The sequence below is a fragment of the Aquarana catesbeiana genome, linkage group LG01 (genome assembly GCF_042186555.1).
Source record: "Aquarana catesbeiana isolate 2022-GZ linkage group LG01, ASM4218655v1, whole genome shotgun sequence".
NCBI lineage: Eukaryota > Metazoa > Chordata > Amphibia > Anura > Ranidae > Aquarana > Aquarana catesbeiana.
The window spans coordinates 926624414-926647833 of NC_133324.1; the positions used below are offsets into that span (position 1 = coordinate 926624414).

At 42.3% G+C, this 23420-nt stretch overlaps 1 protein-coding gene across 1 annotated transcript in view; it reads right to left on the reverse strand.

Moving 5' to 3' along the window:
• The window catches only part of LOC141128069 (vomeronasal type-2 receptor 26-like), a 58390-nt gene that overhangs the window by 11606 nt on the left and 23364 nt on the right, over nucleotides 1–23420 (reverse strand). Inside the window, exons 2-3 of the mRNA XM_073615138.1 lie at nucleotides 17210–17423; nucleotides 9298–10131 (exon numbers count right to left, since the gene is read on the reverse strand). Of these exons, the coding sequence (XP_073471239.1) occupies nucleotides 9298–10131; nucleotides 17210–17423 (1048 nt within the window). The remainder of the gene's footprint in view (nucleotides 1–9297; nucleotides 10132–17209; nucleotides 17424–23420) is intronic.

The window sequence follows — 23420 nt, forward strand, 5'->3', positions numbered from 1 at the left end:
CACCTCCGTAACATCTCTAAAATTCGCCCTTTTTTAACAAATGAAATCACCAAGCTCCTCATTCACTCCCTTGTTATCTCTCGCCTTGACTATTGCAACTCCCTTCTCATTGGCCTACCGCTCCATAGGCTATCCCCTCTTCAGTCTATCATGAATGCTGCTGCCAGACTTATCCACCTTACCAACCGCTCAGTGTCTGCCAACCCTCTACTTCAATCCCTACACTGGCTCCCAATCACCCAGCGAATTAAATTCAAAATTCTAACCACAACATACAAAGCCATTCACAACTCTGCCCCAAGCTACATCACTAATCTTGTCTCCAAATATCACCCAAATCGTTCTCTCTGCTCTTCTCAAGACCTCCTGCTTTCAAGCTCTCTCATCTCCTCCTCCCATGCTCGTCTCCAGGATTTCTCCAGAGCCTCTCCCATCCTCTGGAACTCGCTACCTCCATCTATCCGGCTATCCCCTACTCTTGCTACCTTCAGGCAATCCCTGAAAACTCATCTCTTCAGGAAAGCCTATCACGTCTCCAACTAATCTCCTACCACTTGCACCAGCTCATTCCCCACAGTTACAACCTTTTGTACCACCTGCCCCACCCTATTAGATTGTAAGCTCTTCTGAGCAGGGCCCTCTTAATCCTATTGTATTGTATTGTATTATATTATAACTGTATTGTCTCCCTTTTATATTGTAAAGCGCTGCGTAAACTGTTGACGCTATATAAATCCTGAATAATAATAATAATAATAATATAACTAGATAATAATGTGTTATAAGAGTGCAAATTACATGTGAAAAATCGTCACCGTCACCCCTTTCTTCCCTGTGTATTTCCCCACTGCTTTTCCTTCCCTCCTCTCTTTCCCCTCCTCCCCCCTTCCCCTCCTGTTTTTCCTTCCCTCACTCCCTTCTTTTCCTCCCCTTTCCCCCTCTTGTATACTTGGGTCCATTCACTTTTGTCCATCACACCCTCACACTGTATGGTTGTTTGTCACCACTCACGTCTGTCACTACCCCACTATATTGTTATCTTTCACTGTATTATTCCCACATAGAGCACTGACTGAGGGGTTGCCAATACCCAATATTGACTATGAAGTTAATACTATATATACTCACTTATGTCTGTACCTTTGGTGCATGTTGGAAGCTTCTGTCCCTTAGCGCCTCCTCTTGGCCACATAATTAATGTGGCATTAGTGATCAAATTTACTATGGACACTTTTTTGGTTCTTATCACAGGTGTGTCTCTGTGTTTCCTGTTGGTCGTTTGCTTGGTGGGCGGTGCCCAAGAGTGTGACCTCTCGCAAGTCACGTCGCTGTTCTCACTGCCCTGGTCCGAGTCGTGTCGGCGATAGAGGCGCCTGGGACTCTCCCTCTGGGGAGGAGGGGAGGACAGTCTTTTTAGGGGATCTCCATGTGGGAGGCTTTTTTCTTTTCCTGCTGGACACGCATTATTGGGTAATTATACTGTATTTATGCACCACATGGTGAATGTAATCATTGTTATATTAATGGAACCTATATATATATGTGTATCAACTCTATCTATGTATATTTTCCAGCAGACTGACCCTCTGAAGAAGACCCCAAGTATAGGGGTTGAAACGCATCAGGTTTAAATATTCATGTTACCAAGCATTGTTATGAATATGTGTCTGCCAATGTATGTTCAGCTAATTTAATATAATTTTATTTTTAAGTACCCCCCACTGGAGCTCATTGTTTTAGCTTTCATGGTATACTATTCAATAAATTTGTTATTTTTTGATATACAATTGACTCTTTTTTGTCATTTTGCTGCCTAAAATCCCCACCCTGGAGAAACTTTCTCTTTTGTTTTCAGTCTCTAAGGGGTGAGCAACAATCCCTTTCCTTCTCTCCTTTTTTGCAGATGAACTTCCATATTCCTATAAATCTGTATTTCCGATCCTGGCCCCACATCTACAATAACTTTTTGGTTCCTTAATGAAAGGAGACATGCCCTGTCTTAATTTCTTACATGCTTTTCTCACTGTTATAACTAAAACCGGTAAAAACCCAACTATTCCTGACAATTATAGGCCTATAGCGTACTTAATTCCATTTATGAAACCTTTATGAAAATTTTAGCTTATAGACTCACCCAAATGCTTCCTATAACTTATACATGAAGATCAAGTTGGATTTGTCCCTGCCAGACATGCTGGAAATAATACTAGATGAACTATAGTTCTTATTGACCCATTAAACAAGACCAATCGTTCAGATGTCCAAAAAGCTTTTGACAGATTGAGCTGGCCATTTATGTTCACTATGCTCTCTCAATATTGTTTTACTAGTCCATTTATTACCACATTGAGAGCTTTAGATTCCCGACCCTCGTGCTAAGTAAATTGTCTTCCTTTCTGTCCCATTCATTCCAGTTGAGTAACAGCACCAGGCACGGCTGTCTGCTTTCTTCTCTACTCTTCATGCCGTGAGAAGTAAAAAATGCAGCGCTAAAGAAATATAACCACCCAAAGATTCCTTTGGGGTGGAATATTCACTAAAGTGAACTCGTGAATAGTAATATAACTAGATAATAATGTGTTATAAGAGTGCAAATTACATGTGAAAAATGAGAAAAGCTTATACAAACATAACATAATCGCATGGACGCATATAATCCGTCTGTAAACTACACATGCAGTGTTTATCAGACCAAAGTGTTCAGCTGAGGTAATAAACCTGTAAAGGATATTCACAGTAGTTCATAAAAGCAATCAATATAGTCTGTGGAAATAATAAAAGGTGCAATCCTTCTTATAGGCAAAAATGACAAATGTGCATTGTATGGGTGACTTCACACACAACACTCTGGGATGTGTATTGTAAGGGTGACTTCACACATGACACTCTGGAATGTGCATCAGACATCAAGGGAGGGTGGTGGGTTAATCAAGCATTAAACGATCATCCAAAACGAATCCTCCAACCAGAATTTCTACTGGTAGTGCAAACCAACATCAACATCCAGGGGGGTCCGTGGTGAGTAGTCACAGTATGGACTCAAGAAGGAAGATGTTTATAGTCCTCCAACCGGCAGCATGAATCATGGGAGAAAAAACAAAACAAAAAAAGGCCTCCACATAGAGCAGATAAATCTGGTAAAAAAGATTTATTCAGATAAAATGGATAAAAAACATACAAAACATCGCTCACGATGTGTACAAACGTGATCACAGAAGTAAGGTTAAAAAAAGCATGGTATATCGAGCCTGGCAAGCTATGTACCCGACAAGTTTCATACTAAACGTACTTCTACTGGGGCTGGTTATATTTCTTTAGCGCTGCATTTTTTACTTCTCACCCTTTTCACAATTTTTATCATTGTTGATGCTGGCTGCTGTTTTTTCTATTTATATTGGGTAGCGCAACTTTGTTTTATATATTTTGTTTGTGTTACTCTTCATGTTGTGCCTGGAACCCATTTCTGTTGCGATCCGCTCTCACTCTGACATTCGTGGTGTGTTTTTGTGACAGAGGGAATACTAATTGTTTCTTTTCGCTGACGATATTCTTCTGACACTAACTAACCCACACACTTCCCTCCCTACTCTTCATGAGCTATTATTATACTTTTGTTCATTATCAGGTTGTAAGGCCAACATGACTAAAGCAGAGGCCCTCCCCCTTAACATCCCTTCCACTTTACTTGCCATCTTACAGCAGAATTATCTTTATCGCTGGTGCTCCCTTACCCTTAAAGTGGTGTTCCGGCCAAAATTATACTTTTTAAATAAAAATACTCCTATAATACACAAGCTTAATGTATTCTAGTAAAGTTAGTCTGTAAACTAAGGTCTGTTTTGTTCGTTTATAGCAGTAGTTTGTTACTTTATAAACTTACAGCAGGCCGTGGCCATCTTAAGTGTGGGCATCTGAAGCCAGACTGTATTTCTTCCTGGATCTCATCCTTGCAGATCTCGCACATGCTCAGTGCAGCACAAGCAGTGTAATAGGTTTCAGGTCAGGTTTCCATAGCAACGGCAGTTTCAGAGGAAGTTGCCCCCCCTTCCCAGAAGGCATTGCAAACAGGAAATGATGCGATGGGCCGCGGCCAGGGAGGAGGAAGTGAAAAATGAATACAGCAGATATACAGTAGGTGCTGAGAAAAAAAAAATTAAAAATATCCAATTTGTTTATAGTGCACAGTTTAGTGAGGGATGCTGAAGAGTTGTAAAAGTGGGTGGAACTCCACTTTAAGTATCTGGGCCTATATACACTACAGTATGACTCTCTCCTACTCTACCCTTTATCATGCAAATTACAAATTTTCCTGACACCAAGAGAAAAAAGATGACAGTGGAGGGATCTTCAGCTGATTGACAGCCTCAGCTCTGTTTGTCACTGGGCTCTATAGAGTGTAACTTTAGCTTTCCGCCCCTTTTTTCTAACAGTTCAGACAAGCTTTAGAAGTTCTGCACTTTGAAGGCTGTAAAGGAGAGAAGACTGCAGAAAAACAGGTACACCTTATGTAGGAGGATTTGTTTAATCTCTGTGTATCACCTAAGGACAGTCACTTCAGTGAGTATATGTGAGGGTTTACAACCACTTTAACAAAACTTAAATGTCTAGAGAGATCTTTTCTTAACTTTATTTGGCTTTACAAAACCCACTGCATTGCTAGCTCTGTGGTGCTTGCCTTGAGATCCCAAGAGTGCATGGGAGCTCCAAGTGTAATTAAGTACTACTGTGCTACACACCTTAGAGCTGTTACTTCTTGGTCCTTTCAATATGCCCCAAACAGGTCGACTGAAATAGAAATGGGAGCTTTATGCCCGGTCCATCCCTGTTCCCTGATATGGTCAAATCTTTACACTACCATTACTCGGTTAAAGGGACTATGTTTGGTTCCAATGTTGTTGACTTTATCAGTTTAACAAAAATGTTCTAAAAAGTACTCTCTCTTTCTCTTCTCCCTGCCAGCTTCTTATCGAATGTGTTTCCAAATTGGACTTTCTGGATAGTTTGTCAAATTTGTCAAATAGTCAAATGCAATCTTGGTTCTAAGCAGGTCTTTTTCGACTTTGGCATTTGGTCTATCATACGTCCCACAGGGTAACGTTCTTTTGATGAACTCAAAGTAAATATTATATCCCTAAACAATTATTTTCCTCTTATCTCCAAATTAATCTTTTTCTTTACTCTAAGTCCCCTTCTTTGACTTTTGACAAACCTACTAAATCTGAATGCCTTTTTGCTCAAAGTCCTTATCAGCTACACTTAATCTCTTCCATTTATAAAATTCTCCACGAAGATGACTTGCTTTCTGAGAATAGGCCCGCCTATATGCGTAAATGGGCATACAATCTCCAATATTCTATTCCCCTTCCACAGTGGGAAAAAATATGGGACTCTATTTCTAAAGTTTTCCAGTGTGTGGCACAGAGAGAGACTGCTTACAAAATGTTATTTTGGTACAAAACTCCTGGAGTTCTTTACAATCGCAATCCGTCAATCTCGTGGCAGTGTTGGAGGTGCTATCAGGGTGTAGGCACTCAATATCATGTTTTCTGGGTTTGCCTAAGTATCCAGCCCTTTTGGGTTTATGTTCAGTCAGTCCTTTTGGCTGGGTTCACGCCTAATACAGATGCGGCTCACAGCAGGAGTCCGTTGCATCCCTATTCTCTGTTTCAGGGACGAATCAGGCCTGAATTTTTGGCTGAATTCAGACCTGGAACAGATCCAAAGGCGCAGAGGGCCCCTGTGCAATGCGCTCTGTGGCCCCAGAGATGTGTAAACTGGCTTCATTGAGAGCCGGTCACAATCTCCTGTCATGCGAATTGGATGCAGGGAAATCCGCATCCAATTCGCGTAGGTGTAAACCCAACCTAAAAATATATTATCCCTTTAAAAAAAACTTCTGGGGGGGGGGGGTCATATACCTGCCTGTGGAGTGCTGCATCTCTACTATGTAAACAAAGTTGTATAGCAAAAAGTGACAATTACAGAGGAAAAAAATGCAATTTGAAATGCAGTTTATTCACATTTCTATGCAAACTTCCTTTATTTTGGGCCCCCCTTCAAAACATACCAAACCCCCAACAATCAAGATGAACCCAGCCAAGTCTTTTCGGCACTGTTTTGCCTCTAGACCCTGTTCATTATTTACTTTGTCCGCCTTTCCCAGGCATCTCTAAACACGCCAAGAGATTGGTCGCATGTGTTTAATTAGTTGCCAAATGAGTTATACCATTATGTTGCTTATTTTCCACTCCTTTAACACAATCACAATTATTTAATGCTGATATTCAGAAAATGGAGCACAATACTCCTACAGTAAGTTTTGAATTTTTGCTCTGAATTGCTTTACCAGGCTACTAGATAGCTGTCTCTTTTTTTCAACTGTTCTGCCCCTTTTTTTTAATTTGTGAAAATGTGTCCATTGTGTGCTTTTCTTGTGTTATTTCTACTGATCTTGTTTCTTGACTTATATTTATGGTCACATATTTGAGCAAACATTATGTTTTTTTCTGGATTCCTGTGTTGGTTTTATTAAGCTTTCTCCTTTTACGAGCACTCATTTTAATTCTGTAGTATGTAATTTGCCTCCCTCTTTATTTTTGAACCAGAACCAGAATCTGATGTTGTGGCTTCACTTTCGGTCAGTAATTACCAATGTGTTTTGTTAGTCTTTGTATAATTTGAAAAACACAATAAAAATACAATTATGAAAAAAAACAAAAACATATAAAAACACCAGTGGAATAAAAAAACAAAAACACAATATTGTACTCACCTTTCCCCCCACAGGGTTCCTTGGTGCAGGGGGTGGTGATTTCATCATCCTCCAATTTAATCCTGGGGAATGTTGAATACTGTAAAGCCTATAAGATGTTTGCAACAGAGCTGGGAGCATCTTCTTAGTGGAATATGGAGTACTCTTCAATCCTCAGACCCCACCAGAAAGAAGGTGACTCCACCCTTGCCTAGGCGCAGACGGTAGGTAGACGATCTACTTTTTTTTTTCTTCTATTACAGGGAACTTTTAAAACTTTCCTATGGTTCCTTATAGTTTGTAAGGGTAAACAGTGGATCTAGCCTTTTAATGGCAAGGTCTGCTCATGGGGACATGAGTACCGATGATACTGAGTACTGATGCCTGCACATAAAGCCCCCCCCTTAGAGGTGGCTTATAAAATGAAGTGTGCCACAGCAGTGATATGACCTTAACTGTCACCTGACCATTACAGGCAAATAATTGATACCTCTCTCTATATAGCAATTGTAAAGAGTTAATTTATTCCCTGGGAAAACCAATTGGAATGTGTACTTGATGTTCAATGAAGAAGTCAATTTCATTCATGAACTTCTTTTATAGTATTTGCAACGTAAAATTACTGACCTCATCATAGGTCCAGTGTATGAGATCTCGGGATATAACAAGCTTCTGTCCATGGTGAGATGATGTTTCAAAAGTTCCAACCCTGTTGGGGGAATGCTCACTGTCCTCCATGTGGCCACAGTTCTGTATGTGATAGGATGTGGACATTTCTCTTCTCTCATTACAAAACACTTCTTCTCCAGTAGGGTCTTGGAAGTGAATTCTTTTTAAATAAGACTAGCGGGAAGATAATGATAATCATTTGTATTACCGTGCTTATTAATGTTGCTATCCCTTACAATACATACACTACATGGCCAAGCATGTGGACACCTAAGCATCACACCCATGAACATTAATATGAAGTTGGCCTTCTTTTTTGTTGCAATAACAAGGTTTTCTATAAGATTTTGGAATGTGTTTGTGGGAATGTGGCCAAAACAGCATATGTCAAGTCAGGTACTAGTGTTGGATAGGGATGGGCTTTATGTTCGGGTCGAACATGAGTTCAACTCGAACATTGGCTGTTCGCCCGTTCGCCGAATAGCGAACAATTTGGGGAGTTCGCGGCAAATTCGAAAGTCGCGGAACACCCTTTAAGAGTCTATGGGAGAAATCAAAAGTGCTAATTTTAAAGGGTAATATGCAAGTTATTGTCATAAAAAGTGTTTGGGGACCTGGGTTCTGCCCCAGGGGACATGTATCAATGCAAAAAAAAAGTTTTAAAAACGGGCGTTTTTTTCAGGAGCAGTGATTTTAATAATGCTTAAAGTGAAACAATAAAAGTGTAATATTCTTTTAAATTTCGTACCTGGGGGTGTCTATAGTATGCCTGTAAAGTGGCGCATGTTTCCCGTGTTTAGAACAGTCTGACAGCAAAATGACATTTCTAAAGGCGGGGTCACCCATTTACGTAAATGGGTGACCCCGCCCCCACTGACACCACGGGGAAAGCCATAGGGAAGTCCACGTGCGTTAGAGGGGGGCGGGGTCACCAGGTCACCTCCATTATATAAGTGCTGTCACCTGAACAGAAGCGTCACACAGTGGGAGACTCCCATTGAGGCGGATCGGAGAACGAAGCAGAGAAGAAGCCCGAGGAAGATGACAGACGAGAAGGCCGGAGGAAGAAGTGGAGGAAGATAGAGGAAGAAGCGGGGGAAGAACAAGATGGAGGAAGAAGAACACCGAAGGAAGACCAGAAGAAGATGGAAGAAGAAGTGGGGAAAGAAGAAGGTATTAATAAAGGAATTGTCAAAAATCGTCTTTTGTCTTTTTTTAACATTTTTGACACTTTTTTTGTGAAATGGTAGGGATACATGTGTACCCCATTACCAATTTGCATGGGGGGATGGGATCTGGGGGTCCCCTTGTAAAAGGGGGCTTCCAGATTCCAATAAGCCCCCCGCCTGCAGACCCCCACAACCACCGGGCAAGGGTTGTGGGGATGAGGTCCTTCTCCCCATCAACATGGGGACAAGGTGCTTTGGGGGATACCCCAAAGCACCCTCCCAATGTTGAGGGCATGTGGACTGGTACGGTTCATGAGGGGGTGCGCTCTTTCATCCCCCCTCTTTTCCTGCGGCCTGCCAGGTTGCGTGCTCGGATAAGGGTCTGGTATGGATTTTGAGGGGGACCCCATGCCTTTTTTTTTTTACATTTTGGCGCAGAGTTCCCCTTAATATCCATACCCAGCCTGAAGGGCCTGGTATGGAATTTGGGGGGACCCCCACGCATTTTTATTTCTAATTTTGGTTCAGGGTTCCCTGAATTTTGGAATCCCATGCCGTTTTTATCAATGAACTCTTATGTGTATTGCTGGACCGACAATTCATTATAGCTGTCTATGTCTATTTTAACCAAAAATATGTAGAAGAATACATATTGGCCTAAACTAATGAATAAATTAGCTTTTTAAAAAAAAATATTAAATGCATTACCTTTATTATGTCCTTATAGTTTTTGGAGTAATAGTGGCTGATATTGGTATTTCTAGGCATGTATAGTAGCATTTCATGTAGAGAATGTGCCATAGCATAAACAGCTTTGTAGATTTGATAAGTGAATCTAAAATTTTGTGTATCATACATACAACTGGGAAGGAAACGTAGGCATATAGTTCTGTTGCAAACATGACGTTTCATTCCATGTTCTTTAAAAAACATTTCAAGCCAAGGATTTGATATTTTACAGCTGAAAATAAGTCCAACAATATATTGTAATAAAATATCATTTGGCCGATTTTCAGTGCTGACATCTTTTAAGAAGTTGCTCAGAGCTGGGATGTGTTTGATGGGGGGTGAAAATTTGAGACAACCATTTAATGTTACTTGCTTGTTTTTAAAATAAAGTATTTGAGCGTTAGAAGAACCTGGAGGAACAATCAGCGTCTTCTCATGTATTGTACTTTGGCCATCAAGAAAAGTGAGTAAGGTTATTGAAATGGGACTACAAAGAACTATAATGTTTGAAGTTGACCTTTCAAAAACTTGTGATTCCTTCACAAAAGTTGGATGGTGCCTTAGTGTGTCAATAGAGGGTAGCCTAATAATATACTCAATGCAAATATCATAAAGAGCAACCACTTTCTTAAATTCTTCCCTCCTCTTCTCTCCAGCATCATCTTCGGATACAATAACTCCAACCCAGGTCCATTTGAAATGACTGAGCAATTCAGCTAAGGCCAGATACTGGGTGTGATCACACAAGGCTTGGAAGAAGGATGGAGAAATCTGCTTATTGGAAAAATCAGGATCTGGTGGACCACAGCTGATCTATGTGCAATATTACAAATAATAAATGTATTGGCAATTTATTGGGAAATGCTAGATTGGTAAAGTCATCACAAATAGATTAGCACTAGTTAAAATTTGATCCATATCAGTTGATCTGCTTGTGACCAACATTCATTAAACTTTAGTAGCACTCAGAAAAAATCAGGAATTTCTAATAGAAGTAAGGTTCTGTTTCACTCAAATACACTATTGGTCAAAAGTTTTTGGGGACCTGACCATCACACCTATATGAGTTTGTTGGATTTCCCAATCCAAAACCATGGGCATTATGCTTTGCGATACAAATGTAAACACCTGTCTGATGAATTTATGGACTGATGTTGGATAAAAAGAAGACATGGCTTGCAAGCGGTATTCCATTTTAGTCCTTAAAGGTGGAGATGATGTCTCCGTTTAGGCCATGTGTGTCCCTCTACACCAAACTGTCTTAATGGAGCTCACTATGGCCAAAGGTGCACAGTAATGCTGGAAAAAAACTAGGACCTCCTCAAACTGTTGCCCCCAAAATGCACACAATTGTCTAAAATGTCTTCCATTACATACATAGTTACATAGTAGGTGAGGTTGAAAAAAGACACAAGTCCAACCTTAGTGTGTGATTACATGTCAGTATTACATTGAATATCCCTGTATGTTGTGGTTGTTCAGGTGCTTATCTAATAGTTTTTTGAAACTATCTATGCCCCCTCACTGAGACCACCGCCTGTGGAAGGGAATGCAACATGCTTGCTGCTCTTACAGTAAAGAACCCTCTAATGTATTTTAAGGTTAAACCTCTTTTCTTCTAATTTTAATGAGTGGCCATGTATCTTGTTAAATTCCCTTCGGCGAAAAAGTTTTATCCCTATTGTGGGATCATCACCAATACGGTATTTGTAAATTAAAATCATATCCCCTCTAAAGCGTCTCTTCTCCAGAGAGAATAAGTTCAGTGCTCACAACCTTTCCTTATAACTAATATCCTCCAGACCCTTTATTAGCTTTGTTCCCCTTCTTTGTACTCGTTCCATTTGCAGTACATCCTTCCTGAGCACTGGTGCCCAGAACTGGACAGCATACTCCAGGTGCGGCCGGACCAGAGTCTTGTAGAGTGGGAGAAATATTGTTTTATCTCTGGAGTTAATACCCTTTTTAATGCATGCCAATATTCTGTTTGCTTTGTTAGAAGCAGCTTGGCATTGCATGCCATTGCTGAGCCTATCATCTACTAGGACCCCCCAGGTCCTTTTCCATCCTAGATTTCCCCAGAGGTTCTCCCCCAATGTATAGATTGCATTCATATTTTTGCCACCCAAATGCATTATTTTACATTTTACTACATTAAACCACATTTACCATGTAGTTGCCCACCCCATTAATTTGTTCAGATCTTTTTGCAAGGTTTCCACATTCTGCTGAGAAGTTATTGCCCTGCTTAGCTTAGTATCATCCGCAAATACAGGGATTGAACTGTTTACCCCATCATCCAGGTTGTTTATATTCAAATTAAATAGGATTGGTCCAAGCACAGAACCCTGGGGAACTGACCATTCCGAGTACTCACCATTTATCACCACCCTCTGAACTCACCCTTGTAGCCAGTTTTCAATCCATGTACTCACCCTATGGTCAATGGACCTTATTTTGTACAGCAAAGTTTATGGGGAACTGTGTCAAATGCTTTTGCAAAATCCAGATACACCATGTCTACGGGTCTTCCTTTATCTAGATGGCAACTCACCTCCTCATTGAGGGTTAATAGGTTGGTTTGGCAATAATAATTCTTCATGAATCCATGCTGATTACTGCTCATGATACCATTCTTGTATATAGTCCCTTGTCATCCCCTCCAAGAGCTTGCATACTATTGATGTTAGGCTAACTGGTCTGTAATTCCCAGGGATGTATTTTGGTCCCTTTTTAAATATTGGTGCTACATTGGCTTTTCTCCAGTCAGCTGGTACCATTCCACTCAGTAGACTGTCAGCAAAAATTAGGAACAATGGTCTTGCAATTACTTGCCTGAGTTCCCTAAGTACCCTCAGGTGCAAGCCATCTGATCCTGGTGATTTATTAATGTTAAGTTTCCCAAGTCTAATTTTAATTCTGTCCTCTGTTAACCATGGAAGTGCTTCCAGCGATGTGTCATGAGGATAAACACTGCAGATTTTGTTACTGAAGCCCCCCCGATTCCCTCGTGAAGACTGAGGAGAAGAAAATATTCAATACCTTTGCCATCTCCCCATATAGGGATGAGCTACGGCGAACTGGCGAACAGCTGATGTTCGACTCGAACATCAGCTGTTCGCCAGTTCGCCGAACATCGAACAATTTGGGGTGTTCACGGCAAATTTGAAAGCCGCGGAACACCCTTTAAATGTCTATGGGAGAAATCAAAAGTGCTAATTTTAAAGGCTTATATGCATGGTATTGTCATAAAAAGTGTTTGGAGACCTGGGTCCTGCCCCAGGGGACATGGATCAATGCAAAAAAAAGTTTTAAAAACGTCCGTTTTTTCAGGAGCAGTGATTTTAATAAAGCTTAAAGTGAAACAATAAAAGTGTAATATTCCTTTAAATTTTGTACCTGGGGGTTGTCTATAGTATGCTTGTAAAGGGGCGCATGTTTCCCATGTTTAGAACAGTCTGACAGCAAAATGATATTTCAAAGGAAAAAAAGTCATTTAAAACTACTCGCGGCTATTAATGAATTGTCGGTCCGTCAATACACATAGAAGTTAATTGATAAAAACGGCATGGGAATTCTCCACAGGGGAACCCCGAACCAAAATGAAAAGAAAAAATGGGGGGTCACCCTAAATTCCATACCAGGCCCTTCAGGTCTGGTATGGATATTAAGGGGAACCCCAGACAAATTTTTTTTTAAAAAATGGAGTGGGTGTCCCCCTCAAAATCTATACCAGACCCTGCAGGTCTGGTATGGATTTTAAGGGGAACCCTGTGCCAAAATTAAAAAAAAAATGACGTAGGGTCCCCCCAAAAATCCATACCAGACCCTTATCTGAGAACGCAACCTGGCAGGCTGCAGGAAAAGAGGGGGGGACGAGAGAGCGCCCCCCCTCCTGAACCGTACCAGGCCACATGCCCTCAACATTGGGAGGGTGCAGGTGCAGACCCCCACAACCACCGGGCAAGGGTTGTGGGGATGAGGCCCTTGTCCCCATCAACATGGGGACAAGGTGCTTTGGGGGGCTAGCCCAAAGCACCCTCCCAATGTTGAGGGCATGTGGCCTGGTACGGTTCAGGAGGGGGGGCGCTCTCTCGTCCCCCCCTCTTTTCCTGTGACCTGCCAGGTTGCGTGCTCGGATAAGGGTCTTGTATGGATTTTTGGGGGGACCTTACACCTTTTTTTGTTTTCATTCTGGCGCGGGGTTCCCCTTAAAATCCATACCAGACCTGAAGGGCCTGGTATGGAATTTAGGGGGACCCCCCATGCCATTTATGCCTTTCCAGCAAGGTCCCTAGTTTAGGGAAGTTGGCTCTTTTGAAATTCAGTGTCTTTGTATTCCCCTTATGTTTCCTATTTGTGAGATTTATACTGAAGCCAATTGATCTGTGATCGCTGTCTCCTAAATTGCTCTGTATTTCCACATCCGTGATCATGTCTGTATCGTTGGTAATTAGTAGATCCTTTGCTGTATCATTACCAGTTTCCTTCATTAAAACACCTAAACACCTGTTACCGTTGGTTTACATCTTTACATCTGACAATGGGCTGGAGGAGGCAAGGAATAACCAATTGGATGTGAGATAGCTTTCTATCTGATATCGTGACTTTATGAGTTTGGAACAGCTTGTGTCCATATTTATTTTAGGATTGAGAATTTGTTAAAATGAAATGAATTAATTAATAGTTGTATTTATATAATTAAACAGGGTTGTAAACAGCAGGTGAAAAAAAAAAAACCTGCAAGACAATGTTATAATGTGCTAGTATGGATCACATACTAGCACATTATGATAGAGTTGCCTGGGAACTAAGCCCTCCAGCGCAGTAATGTCACCGCTGAGACAGCTGACATCTTCCCCCGGTCTTCTTTCTGTGTTTGCTTTCTCCGACTACATGAGCGGCCAGGGGTGCAATGACGTCACTCCTGTGCATGCAGTCGATAACCGACGTTTCCGACACAGGCTATGAAGATCCGGCACTGTAAGCCGGACCTTCAGAGCGCATGCGTTAGTGATGTCATTGGCTGTATGCACTCTGAATATCTTCTAAACTGTGCAAGTTTAGGAGATATTCACAGTACCTACAGGTAAGCCTTATTATAGGCTTGTCTGTTGGTACAAGTGGTAGTACAGAGTTTACTACCTTAACAACCTGCAGTTTGCATAGAAAAGAAAACCCTAGACAAAATCAATATTTGGCGTGTCAACACTTTGCCTTTAAAACACCATTGATACTACCATGTACCCTTGCACATATTTTTGCAGAAATATAAACCAGTGCATGATTAAGCAATTACAGTGCCTTGCAAAAGAATTCACCCCCTTGGCTTTTTATCTATTTTGTTACATTACAGCCTTTAGTTCAATGTTTTTTTAATCTGAATTATATGTGATAGAGCAGAATACAATAGTCTAAGTTGGCAAAGTAAAATTAGAAAAATATATAAATAAATCTATTTTTCAGAAATAACAAAATGATAATTGGCATGTGCGTATGTAGTCACCCCCTTTGTTATGAAGCCCATAAAAAGCTCTGGTGCAACCAATTACCTTCAGAAGTCACATAATTCATGAAATGATGTCCACCTGTGAGCAATCTAAGTGTCACATGATCTGTCATTACATATACACACCTTTTTCAAAGGCCCAAGAGGCTGCAACACCAAAGCAAGAGGCACCACTAACCAAACACTCCCATGAAGACCAAGGAACTCTCCAAACAAGTAAGGGACAATGTTGTTAAGTAGTACAAGTCAGGGTTAGGTTATAAAAAAAATCCAAATCTTTGATGATCCCTGGGAGCACCATCAAATCTATCATACCCAAATGGAAAGAACATGGCACAACAGCAAACCTGCCAAGAGATGGCCGCACACCAAAACTCACGGACCAGGCAAGGAAGGCATTAATCAGAGAGACAGCACAGAGATCTAAGCTAACCCTGGAGGAGCTGCAGAGTTCCATAGCAGAGACTGGAATATCTGTACATAGATACATGAATCTGTACATACAATAAGCCGTACGTTCCATAGAGTTGGGCTTTATGGCAGAGTGGCCAGAAGAAAGCCATTACTTTTGGCAAAAAACAAAATGGCACGTTTTGAGTTTGCGAAAAGTCATGTGGGAGACTCCCAAAATATATGGAGGAAGGTGCTCTGGTCTGATGAGACTAAAATGTAACTTTTTGGCCATCAAATAAAACAATATGTTTGATGCAAACCCAACACATCACATCACCCAAAGAACACCATCCCCACAGTGAAACATGGTGGTGGCAGCATCATGCTGTGGATTTTTTTTTCAGCAGTCGGGACTGGGAGACTGATCAGAGTTGAAGGAAAGATTGATGGTGCTAAATACAGGGATATTCTTGAGCAAAACCTGTACCACTCTGTGTGTGATTTGAGGCTAGGACGGAGGTTCACCTTCCAGCAGGACAATAATCCCAAACACACTACTAAAGCAACACTTGAGTGGTTTAAGGGGAAACATGTAAATGTGTTGGAATGGCCTAATCAAAGCCCAGACCTTAATCCAATAGAAAATCTGTGGTCAGGCTTAAAGATTGCTGTTCACAAGTGCAAACCACCCAACTTGAAGGAGCTGGAGCAGTTTTGCAAGGAATGGGCAAAAATCCCAGTGGTAAGATGTAGCACGCTCATAGAGACTTATCCAAAGTGACTTGGAGCTGTGATAGTCGCAAAAATTGGCTCTACAAAGTATTGACTTTAGGGGGGTGAATAGTTATGCACATTGACTTTTTCTGTTATTTTGTCCAATTGGTTGTTTGCTTCACAATAAAAAAAAAAATCTTCAAAGTTGTGGGCATGTTCTGCAAATTAAATGATGCGAATCCTCAAACTATCCATGTTAATTCCATGTTGTGAGGCAACAAAACATGAAAAATGCCAAGGGGGTGAATATATTTGCAAGGCACTGTATACCACAGGGATAATAATCAACAGTATAACATCCAAGTTAAAATACAATCATTAAATGAAACAGAATCAGCTGTATTAGCATGCCCAGCCTATTGGAATAGGGGGTGCACCACAAAGCACAAACACACATGTGTGTATATCAGCAGTTCAGTGGATGGTGTCAGTAGTGCCAAGATTGGTGTCAATAGGACAGTGGATGGTGTCAGTAATTTTTATTTTTTTTACAATTTTATTTTTTTTAATTATTTTTTACAATATTATTTTTTAGTATTTTTTTAACGATCTTTTTAGGAGCCCCGTTGGGGAACTTTGGGGAAATATCAAGGGTCTAAACAGAGAGAAAAGGACTGAGGGCAAAGTTTCCCCAGTCCCTTTCTCTGCAGCCTCAGATGCACTGGACAGTGAACAAATGGGAAGTGTTCTTTGCTGAGCAGCTTCCTGTTCATTTACAAACTGAAGCATAGTAAATAGTTTACTTGCTTCAGTTACAAATGAGCACAGGAGTGATCGGTACGGATCACTTACTGTGTTCATTCATTCATCCTGAAACATCACCTGCAGCAGCCAACAGGGGAGGAGGGAAGCTGGCAGCACTGCAGGGGAGACACAGGGAACGCCAGGAAGCAGGGGGAATTGGCACCACACAGGGTGATTAGGGTACATTTTTTCAGTATATCTCTAAGAGACAGCAGTAAATGAAGCAAGGTGTGGTTTATAAAGAGTCAGAAAATGACTGAATGTTTATATTAAAATCTAGCCTGCATTTGGCCCTTGAGGACAGGTGTTGAGTACCCATGTGATAGATAAAAACTTAAGATTTCTTAGTTTTATAGGTCATACACCTTTTTAATCATAGAAAATAGGATTTACCTGTGTGTGCCCATACAAGTTTAATATCTGTACTATCGGTAAACATCTTCCTGGAGATAGAAAGGAAATGACACCAACCAGATTGTCAGTGTCTAGGCAGGAATAATTGGGGATTAGGTCTTCAGAACCAGATAAGATCTGTAGGAGACTCTCTATGGCTTTCTTTGCATTGTTACAGGAGTCATACGCATGGTATCCAAGCGTGACATTGGGTAGAAGATCGGGGTTCTGGTTTATCTCATCAATAGCAAACATAAAAGTCAGGAGATATCTGTAAAACATAGGGGTAGGCCTGGAAGAAATTAAATATTAACTGAAATGTAAAATGATACAGATCTATGGTTTTAAATTCTACTTCATATCAAAATTTAAACACAGAAAGGTCAATATAAAAGGAAAATATTATGAATTTGTAATGAGTCAACTTTGTTAATCTAGTAGAGACACTTGTGACTCTTAAAATGCTTCCTTTCTTTTATAGACGGACAATGTCTTCTGAGGTCCCCCATGTGACAGTACTCGGGCCTGAATGGCCTGTCACCAAGCCTAAACACTGTCACATGGGGATGGGCAGTGACATCATCTACCCAGATAAGATCGAACTCCATTCAATATGCAAACCAACCCAGGATGGACTCCTGCAGTGGAAAGGTGACCATGGAGTCACAGATGGCTGAGGATACCTTGCAGGGGGAAGGGCAATCGGAATACACTGCCAATTTGACCTAATTGGGAAAAATGGTAGTTTCTTTTTAAAGTAAAATTCAAATTTGAATTCCAATTTTACAGTATTCCTTTTTACACTTTCCCAAACAGCCCGATCTAAAGCCTCGTACACACGGTATGATTGTTGGCCAACTGAGCGTCTGATTTTTGTCAAAAGGGCGTGTGCCAGGATCTTTTCTAGCATGCTAATTATACACAATTGTTGTGCCACGAACGTAGTGACGAACTACGAGGAATTTCAACACTTGAGAGCCACCATTCGGGCCCCTTCTGCTAATTTCGTGTTTGGTGAGCATTGATTCCAAGCATGCGTGTTTGTACGTTTGGCTTTTGTGTTTTGGATTTGTGTATTGACCATACGAAAATCAGACATCAAACCGCTGTCCGCCGAAAATTTACTAGCCTATCATCCAACATTTGTTGGTGGAAAATTGAACAACATTTGTCAAAAGAAGCGTACTAACAGTAAGATTTTAGGATAACAGTCTGTCAACAGACAATCTCCTGCCAACAATCAAACCGTGTGTACGAGGCTTAAGATTCTCATGAAACCAAAAATCTTGGACCTGTCCTTAAATTCTGCACTAAAGTTCATTAAGAATTAAGAGATAAAAGAATAAGATACATTTGAAGCTAAATTACAGGGAAAGGGACAATGCCACAGTGCCCCCTGTGGTGGGATGACTATTGCACAACATAACTGAACCAGAACTTGCAGCAGACTTGCAGAATGTTTGCAAAGAAAGTTGATCTGGAGTCATGCAATGTGGACTTGCTGCAATTGTGCAACAAACTTGTGAAGCCTGGAAAGTCAAGCAATAGCTTAGCAAGTCATTTTCAAACTTGTAGCACAATTATTTGCTATCAGGGAATGTAAACAAATTGGCGGGGTTAGTGGCTGATGTCATTGACCATATGTGACCATGGCCATTTAGGCCAGGTAGGGATGAGCTTCGCGTTCGAGTCAAACCCATGTTCGACTCGAACATTGGCTGTTCGATCGTTCGCCGAATTGCGAACGTTATGGGCCGTTCGCGCCAAATTCGTGTGGCGCGTCACGGCCCATAATTCACTGCGGCATCGCAGTGCATTGCTGGCTGATGATTGGCCAAGCATGCACTATGACCCGCATGCTTGGCCAATCACAGCGCCGTCGGTAGAGAGAGCTGTAATTGGCCAAAGCCATGGTGGCTTTGGCCAATTATGGCTCAGGGGGTTTAGAACACGCCCCACACTATATAAGGCCGCCTGCACGGCGGCCCTGTGTAGTGTGTCCCGGCGTGCTGAGAGATAGAGAGAGAGACAGTGTCATTTCATTTGAGTTAGCTAGATTAGGCAGGACAGTCAGTGAGTTAGCTGCACTTACAGTGTATTGTGTATATATATATATATATATATGCATCCCAGGTGTTGCATATATATATATATATATATATATATATATACACTGTATTCAGTTTAGCTAGATCTGTTCCTGTTATCTTCCTACTGACAGGCAGGCTTGTCTTGTTACAGTATTTCTAGCTACCTGAAGAAAATTGCTGGTGTTCTTTTGATCCTATTAGTACCACAGTCAGGCAGATAGACTATTTACAGTTAGTGTAGTGCATCCTCCTCACAGTGTTCAGCTAAAGCTACAAGTTGGTGTAGTGTGTCCTCCTCACAGTGTTCAGCAAAAACTACAAGTTAGTGTAGTGCAACCTCTGCACAGTGTTCAGTTAAAGCTACAAGTTAGTTTAGTGTGACCTCTGCACAGTGTTCAGCTAAAAGTACAAGTTAGTGTAGTGCACAGTGTTCAGCGAAAGCTAAAAGTTAGGGTAGTGCGTCCTCCTCACAGTGTTCAGCTAAAGCTACAAGTTAGTTTAGTGTGACCTTTGCACAGTGTTCAGCTAAAGCTACAAGTTAGGGTAGTGCGTCCTCCTCACAGTGTTCAGCTAAAACTACAAGTTAGTGTAGTGCGTCCTCCTCACAGTGTTCAGCTAAAACTACAAGTTAGTGTAGTGAGACCTCTGCACAGTGTTCAGCTAAAGCTACAAGTTAGTGTAGTGCGTCCTGCTCACAGTGTTCAGCTAAAACTACAAGTTAGTGTAGTGCGACCTCTGCACAGTGTTCAGCTAAAGCTACAAGTTAGTGTAGTGCGTCCTCCTCACAGTGTTCAGCTAAAACTACAAGTTAGTGTAGTGAGACCGCTGCACAGTGTTCAGCTAAAGCTACAAGTTAGTGTAGTGCGTCCTCCTCACAGAGTTCAGCTAAAGCTACAAGTTAGTTTAGTGTGACCTCTGCACAGTGTTCAGCTAAAGCTACAAGTTAGTGTAGTGCGTCCTCCTCACAGTGTTCAGCTAAAACTACAAGTTAGTGTAGTGAGACCGCTGCACAGTGTTCAGCTAAAGCTACAAGTTAGTGTAGTGCGTCCTCCTCACAGTGTTCAGCTAAAGCTACAAGTTAGTTTAGTGTGACCTCTGCACAGTGTTCAGCTAAAGCTACAAGTTAGTGTAGTGCGTCCTCCTCACAGTATTCAGCTAAAGCTACAAGTTGGTGTAGTGTGTCCTCCTCACAGAGTTCAGTGAAAACTACAAGTTAGTGTAGTGCGACCTCTGCACAGTGTTCAGCTAAAACTACAAGTTAGTGTAGTGCATCCTCCTCTAAAGCTACAAGTTAGGGTAGTGCATCCTCCTCACAGTGTTCAGCTAAAGCTACAAGTTGGTGTAGTGTGTCCTCCTCAAAGTGTTCAGCGAAAACTACAAGTTAGTGTAGTGCGATCTCTGCACAGTGTTCAGCTAAAGCTACAATTTAGTGTAGTGTGTCCTCCTCACAGTGTTCAGCTAAAACTACAAGTTAGTGTAGTGAGACCTCTGCACAGTGTTCAGCTAAAGCTACAAGTTAGTGTAGTGCGTCCTCCTCACAGTGTTCAGCTAAAGCTACAAGTTAGTTTAGTGTGACCTCTGCACAGTTTTCAGCTAAAGCTACAAGTTAGGGTAGTGCGTCCTCCTCACAGTGTTCAGCTAAAGCTACAAGTTGGTGTAGTGTGTCCTCCTCACAGTGTTCAGCGAAAACTACAAGTTAGTGTAGTGCGACCTCTGCACAGTGTTCAGCTAAAGCTACAAGTTAGGGTAGTGCGTCCTCCTCACAGTGTTCAGCTAAAGCTACAAGTTAGTGTAGTGCGTCCTCCTCACAGTGTTCAGCTAAAACTACAAGTTAGTGTAGTGCGACCTCTGCACAGTGTTCAGCTAAAGCTACAAGTCAGTGTAGTGCGTCCTCCTCTAAAGCTACAAGTTAGGGTAGTGCGTCCTCCTCACAGTGTTCAGCTAAAGCTACAAGTTGGTGTAGTGTGTCCTGCTCACAGTGTTCAGCTAAAACTACAAGTTAGTGTAGTGCGACCTCTGCACAGTGTTCAGCTAAAGCTACAAGTTAGTGTAGTGCGTCCTCCTCTAAAGCTACAAGTTAGGGTAGTGCGTCCTCCTCACAGTGTTCAGCTAAAGCTACAAGTTGGTGTAGTGTGTCCTCCTCACAGTGTTCAGCAAAAACTACAAGTTAGTGTAGTGCAACCTCTGCACAGTGTTCAGCTAAAGCTACAAGTTAGTGCAGTGCGTCCTCCTCACAGTGTTCAGCTAAAGCTACAAGTTAGTGTAGTGCGTCCTCCTCACAGTGTTCAGCTAAACCTACAAGTTATTTTTTGGCGAGCTCTGCACAGTGTTCACCTAAAGCTTCCTGTAGAAGGTTGGTGGTCTTTTCCTCATCCTTCACTACCGCAGGCAGCTAAATAAGCTACAAGTTAGTGTAGTGCGAGCTCTGCACAGTGTTCACCTAAAGCTACCTGTAGAAGGTTGGTGGTGTTTTCCTGATCCTATCAATACCGCAGGCAGCTACAAGTTATAAGCTACAAGTTATTTTTTGGCGAGCTCTGCACAGTGTTCACCTAAAGCTACCTGTAGAAGGTTGGTGATGTTTTCCTGATCCTATCACTACCGCAGGCAGCTAAATAAGCTACAAGTTAGTTTTTTGCAAGCTCTGCACAGTGTTCAGCTAAAGCTACCTGTAGAAGGTTGGTGGTGTTCTCATACTACAGGCAGGCAGTTGATTTTGCTAGCTGCAGTATCAGTACATCAGTATATATATATATCCCAGCTTAGTGCAGCTACAGGCCATTAGTATGTCTGGAAGGCCAACAAGGAGACGTAGACAGTCACAAGCCAATAAAAGAGGGCAAGCAGGCTCTGTGTCTAGAGGCAACAGTGCTGGTCGTGGAGAGGGTGCATCCTCATCAGCACGTGGCCGTGGGACACGCTTGGCCTTTTTTTCGGCAGTTGGCCATGTTGAGCCGCAACATGCGGAAGACTTGGTTGAGTGGATGACCAAGCCGTCCTCATCCTCCTCATCCTCTCTCACCCATGCTCAGGGTACTTTGTCTGGCAAAGCAGCGGCCTCTTCCCTTGGCTCAATGTCATCAGTGACTCCTTCCCTAGCCCCACCATGTCCTCCTGAGGAGTCCCTCGAACTGTTTGACCACAGTGTTGGCTACATGCTCCAGGAGGATGCCCTACGTTTGGAAGGCTCTGATGATGATACTGAGCTAGATGAAGGTAGTAACGTGAGCACGGACAGAGGGGGTGCCCAAGAAGGATAGCAATCTGGCAGTCATGCTCCCCCTGCTGCAGCATACTGCCAGGTTTGCTCCAGTGATGAGGAGGGAGGGGATGATGAAGTCACTGACTCAACATGGGTGCCTGATAGGAGAGAGGAGGAGGAGGCGGCACATCACCAACGAGGCAGGATGCCCTCCAGGGGCCAGCCTAAGGGCAGCACACTGACTGCATCACACCCCAAAGCTCCGCATGTGCAGGGCGCTGCAGTCTCTGCGCGTTATTCAAAAAGTTCTTTGGTGTGGGCCTTTTTTGAGAGGAGTGCATCAGATCGCACCGCTGCTATTTGAAACTTATGTCTCAAGCGTATCTCGCGTGGCCAAAACATCTCCCGCTTGGGCACCACATGCTTGACCAGACATATGTTGACCTGCCATGCAGTTCGTTGGCAAGCGTATCTAAAAGACCCACACTAAAGAACAAAGAGGACCTCTCCTTGCTCCTCATCAGCTGAGATCTCCAACCCCACTATACCTTCAGTCCTCTCTGAGACCTGCACTGAGAGGAATGAAGGTGTAGAATTAGGTGTGTCACAGCCAAGTACTTGTGGGCAATTTGCTTTCGGTACACCGACGTCAGATTGTACCAGGCAAATTTCCCTGCCCCAGCTGCTGCACCGCCGAAAGAAGTTCGCTCCCAGCCATCCACATGCCCAGCGGTTGAATGCTAGCTTGGCAAAATTGCTAGCACTTCAACTGCTGCCTTTTCAGTTGGTAGACTCTGCCCCCTTCCGTGAGTTTGTGGAATGTGCGGTTCCTCAGTGGCAGGTACCCAAACGCCACTTTTTCTCACGGAAGGCGATTCCGGCTCTCTACCGGCATGTGGAAGGCAATGTCTTGGCCTCGCTGGAAAGGGCGGTCAGTGGTAAGGTGCATATTACCGCTGACTCATGGTCCAGCAGGCATGGACAGGGATGTTACCTA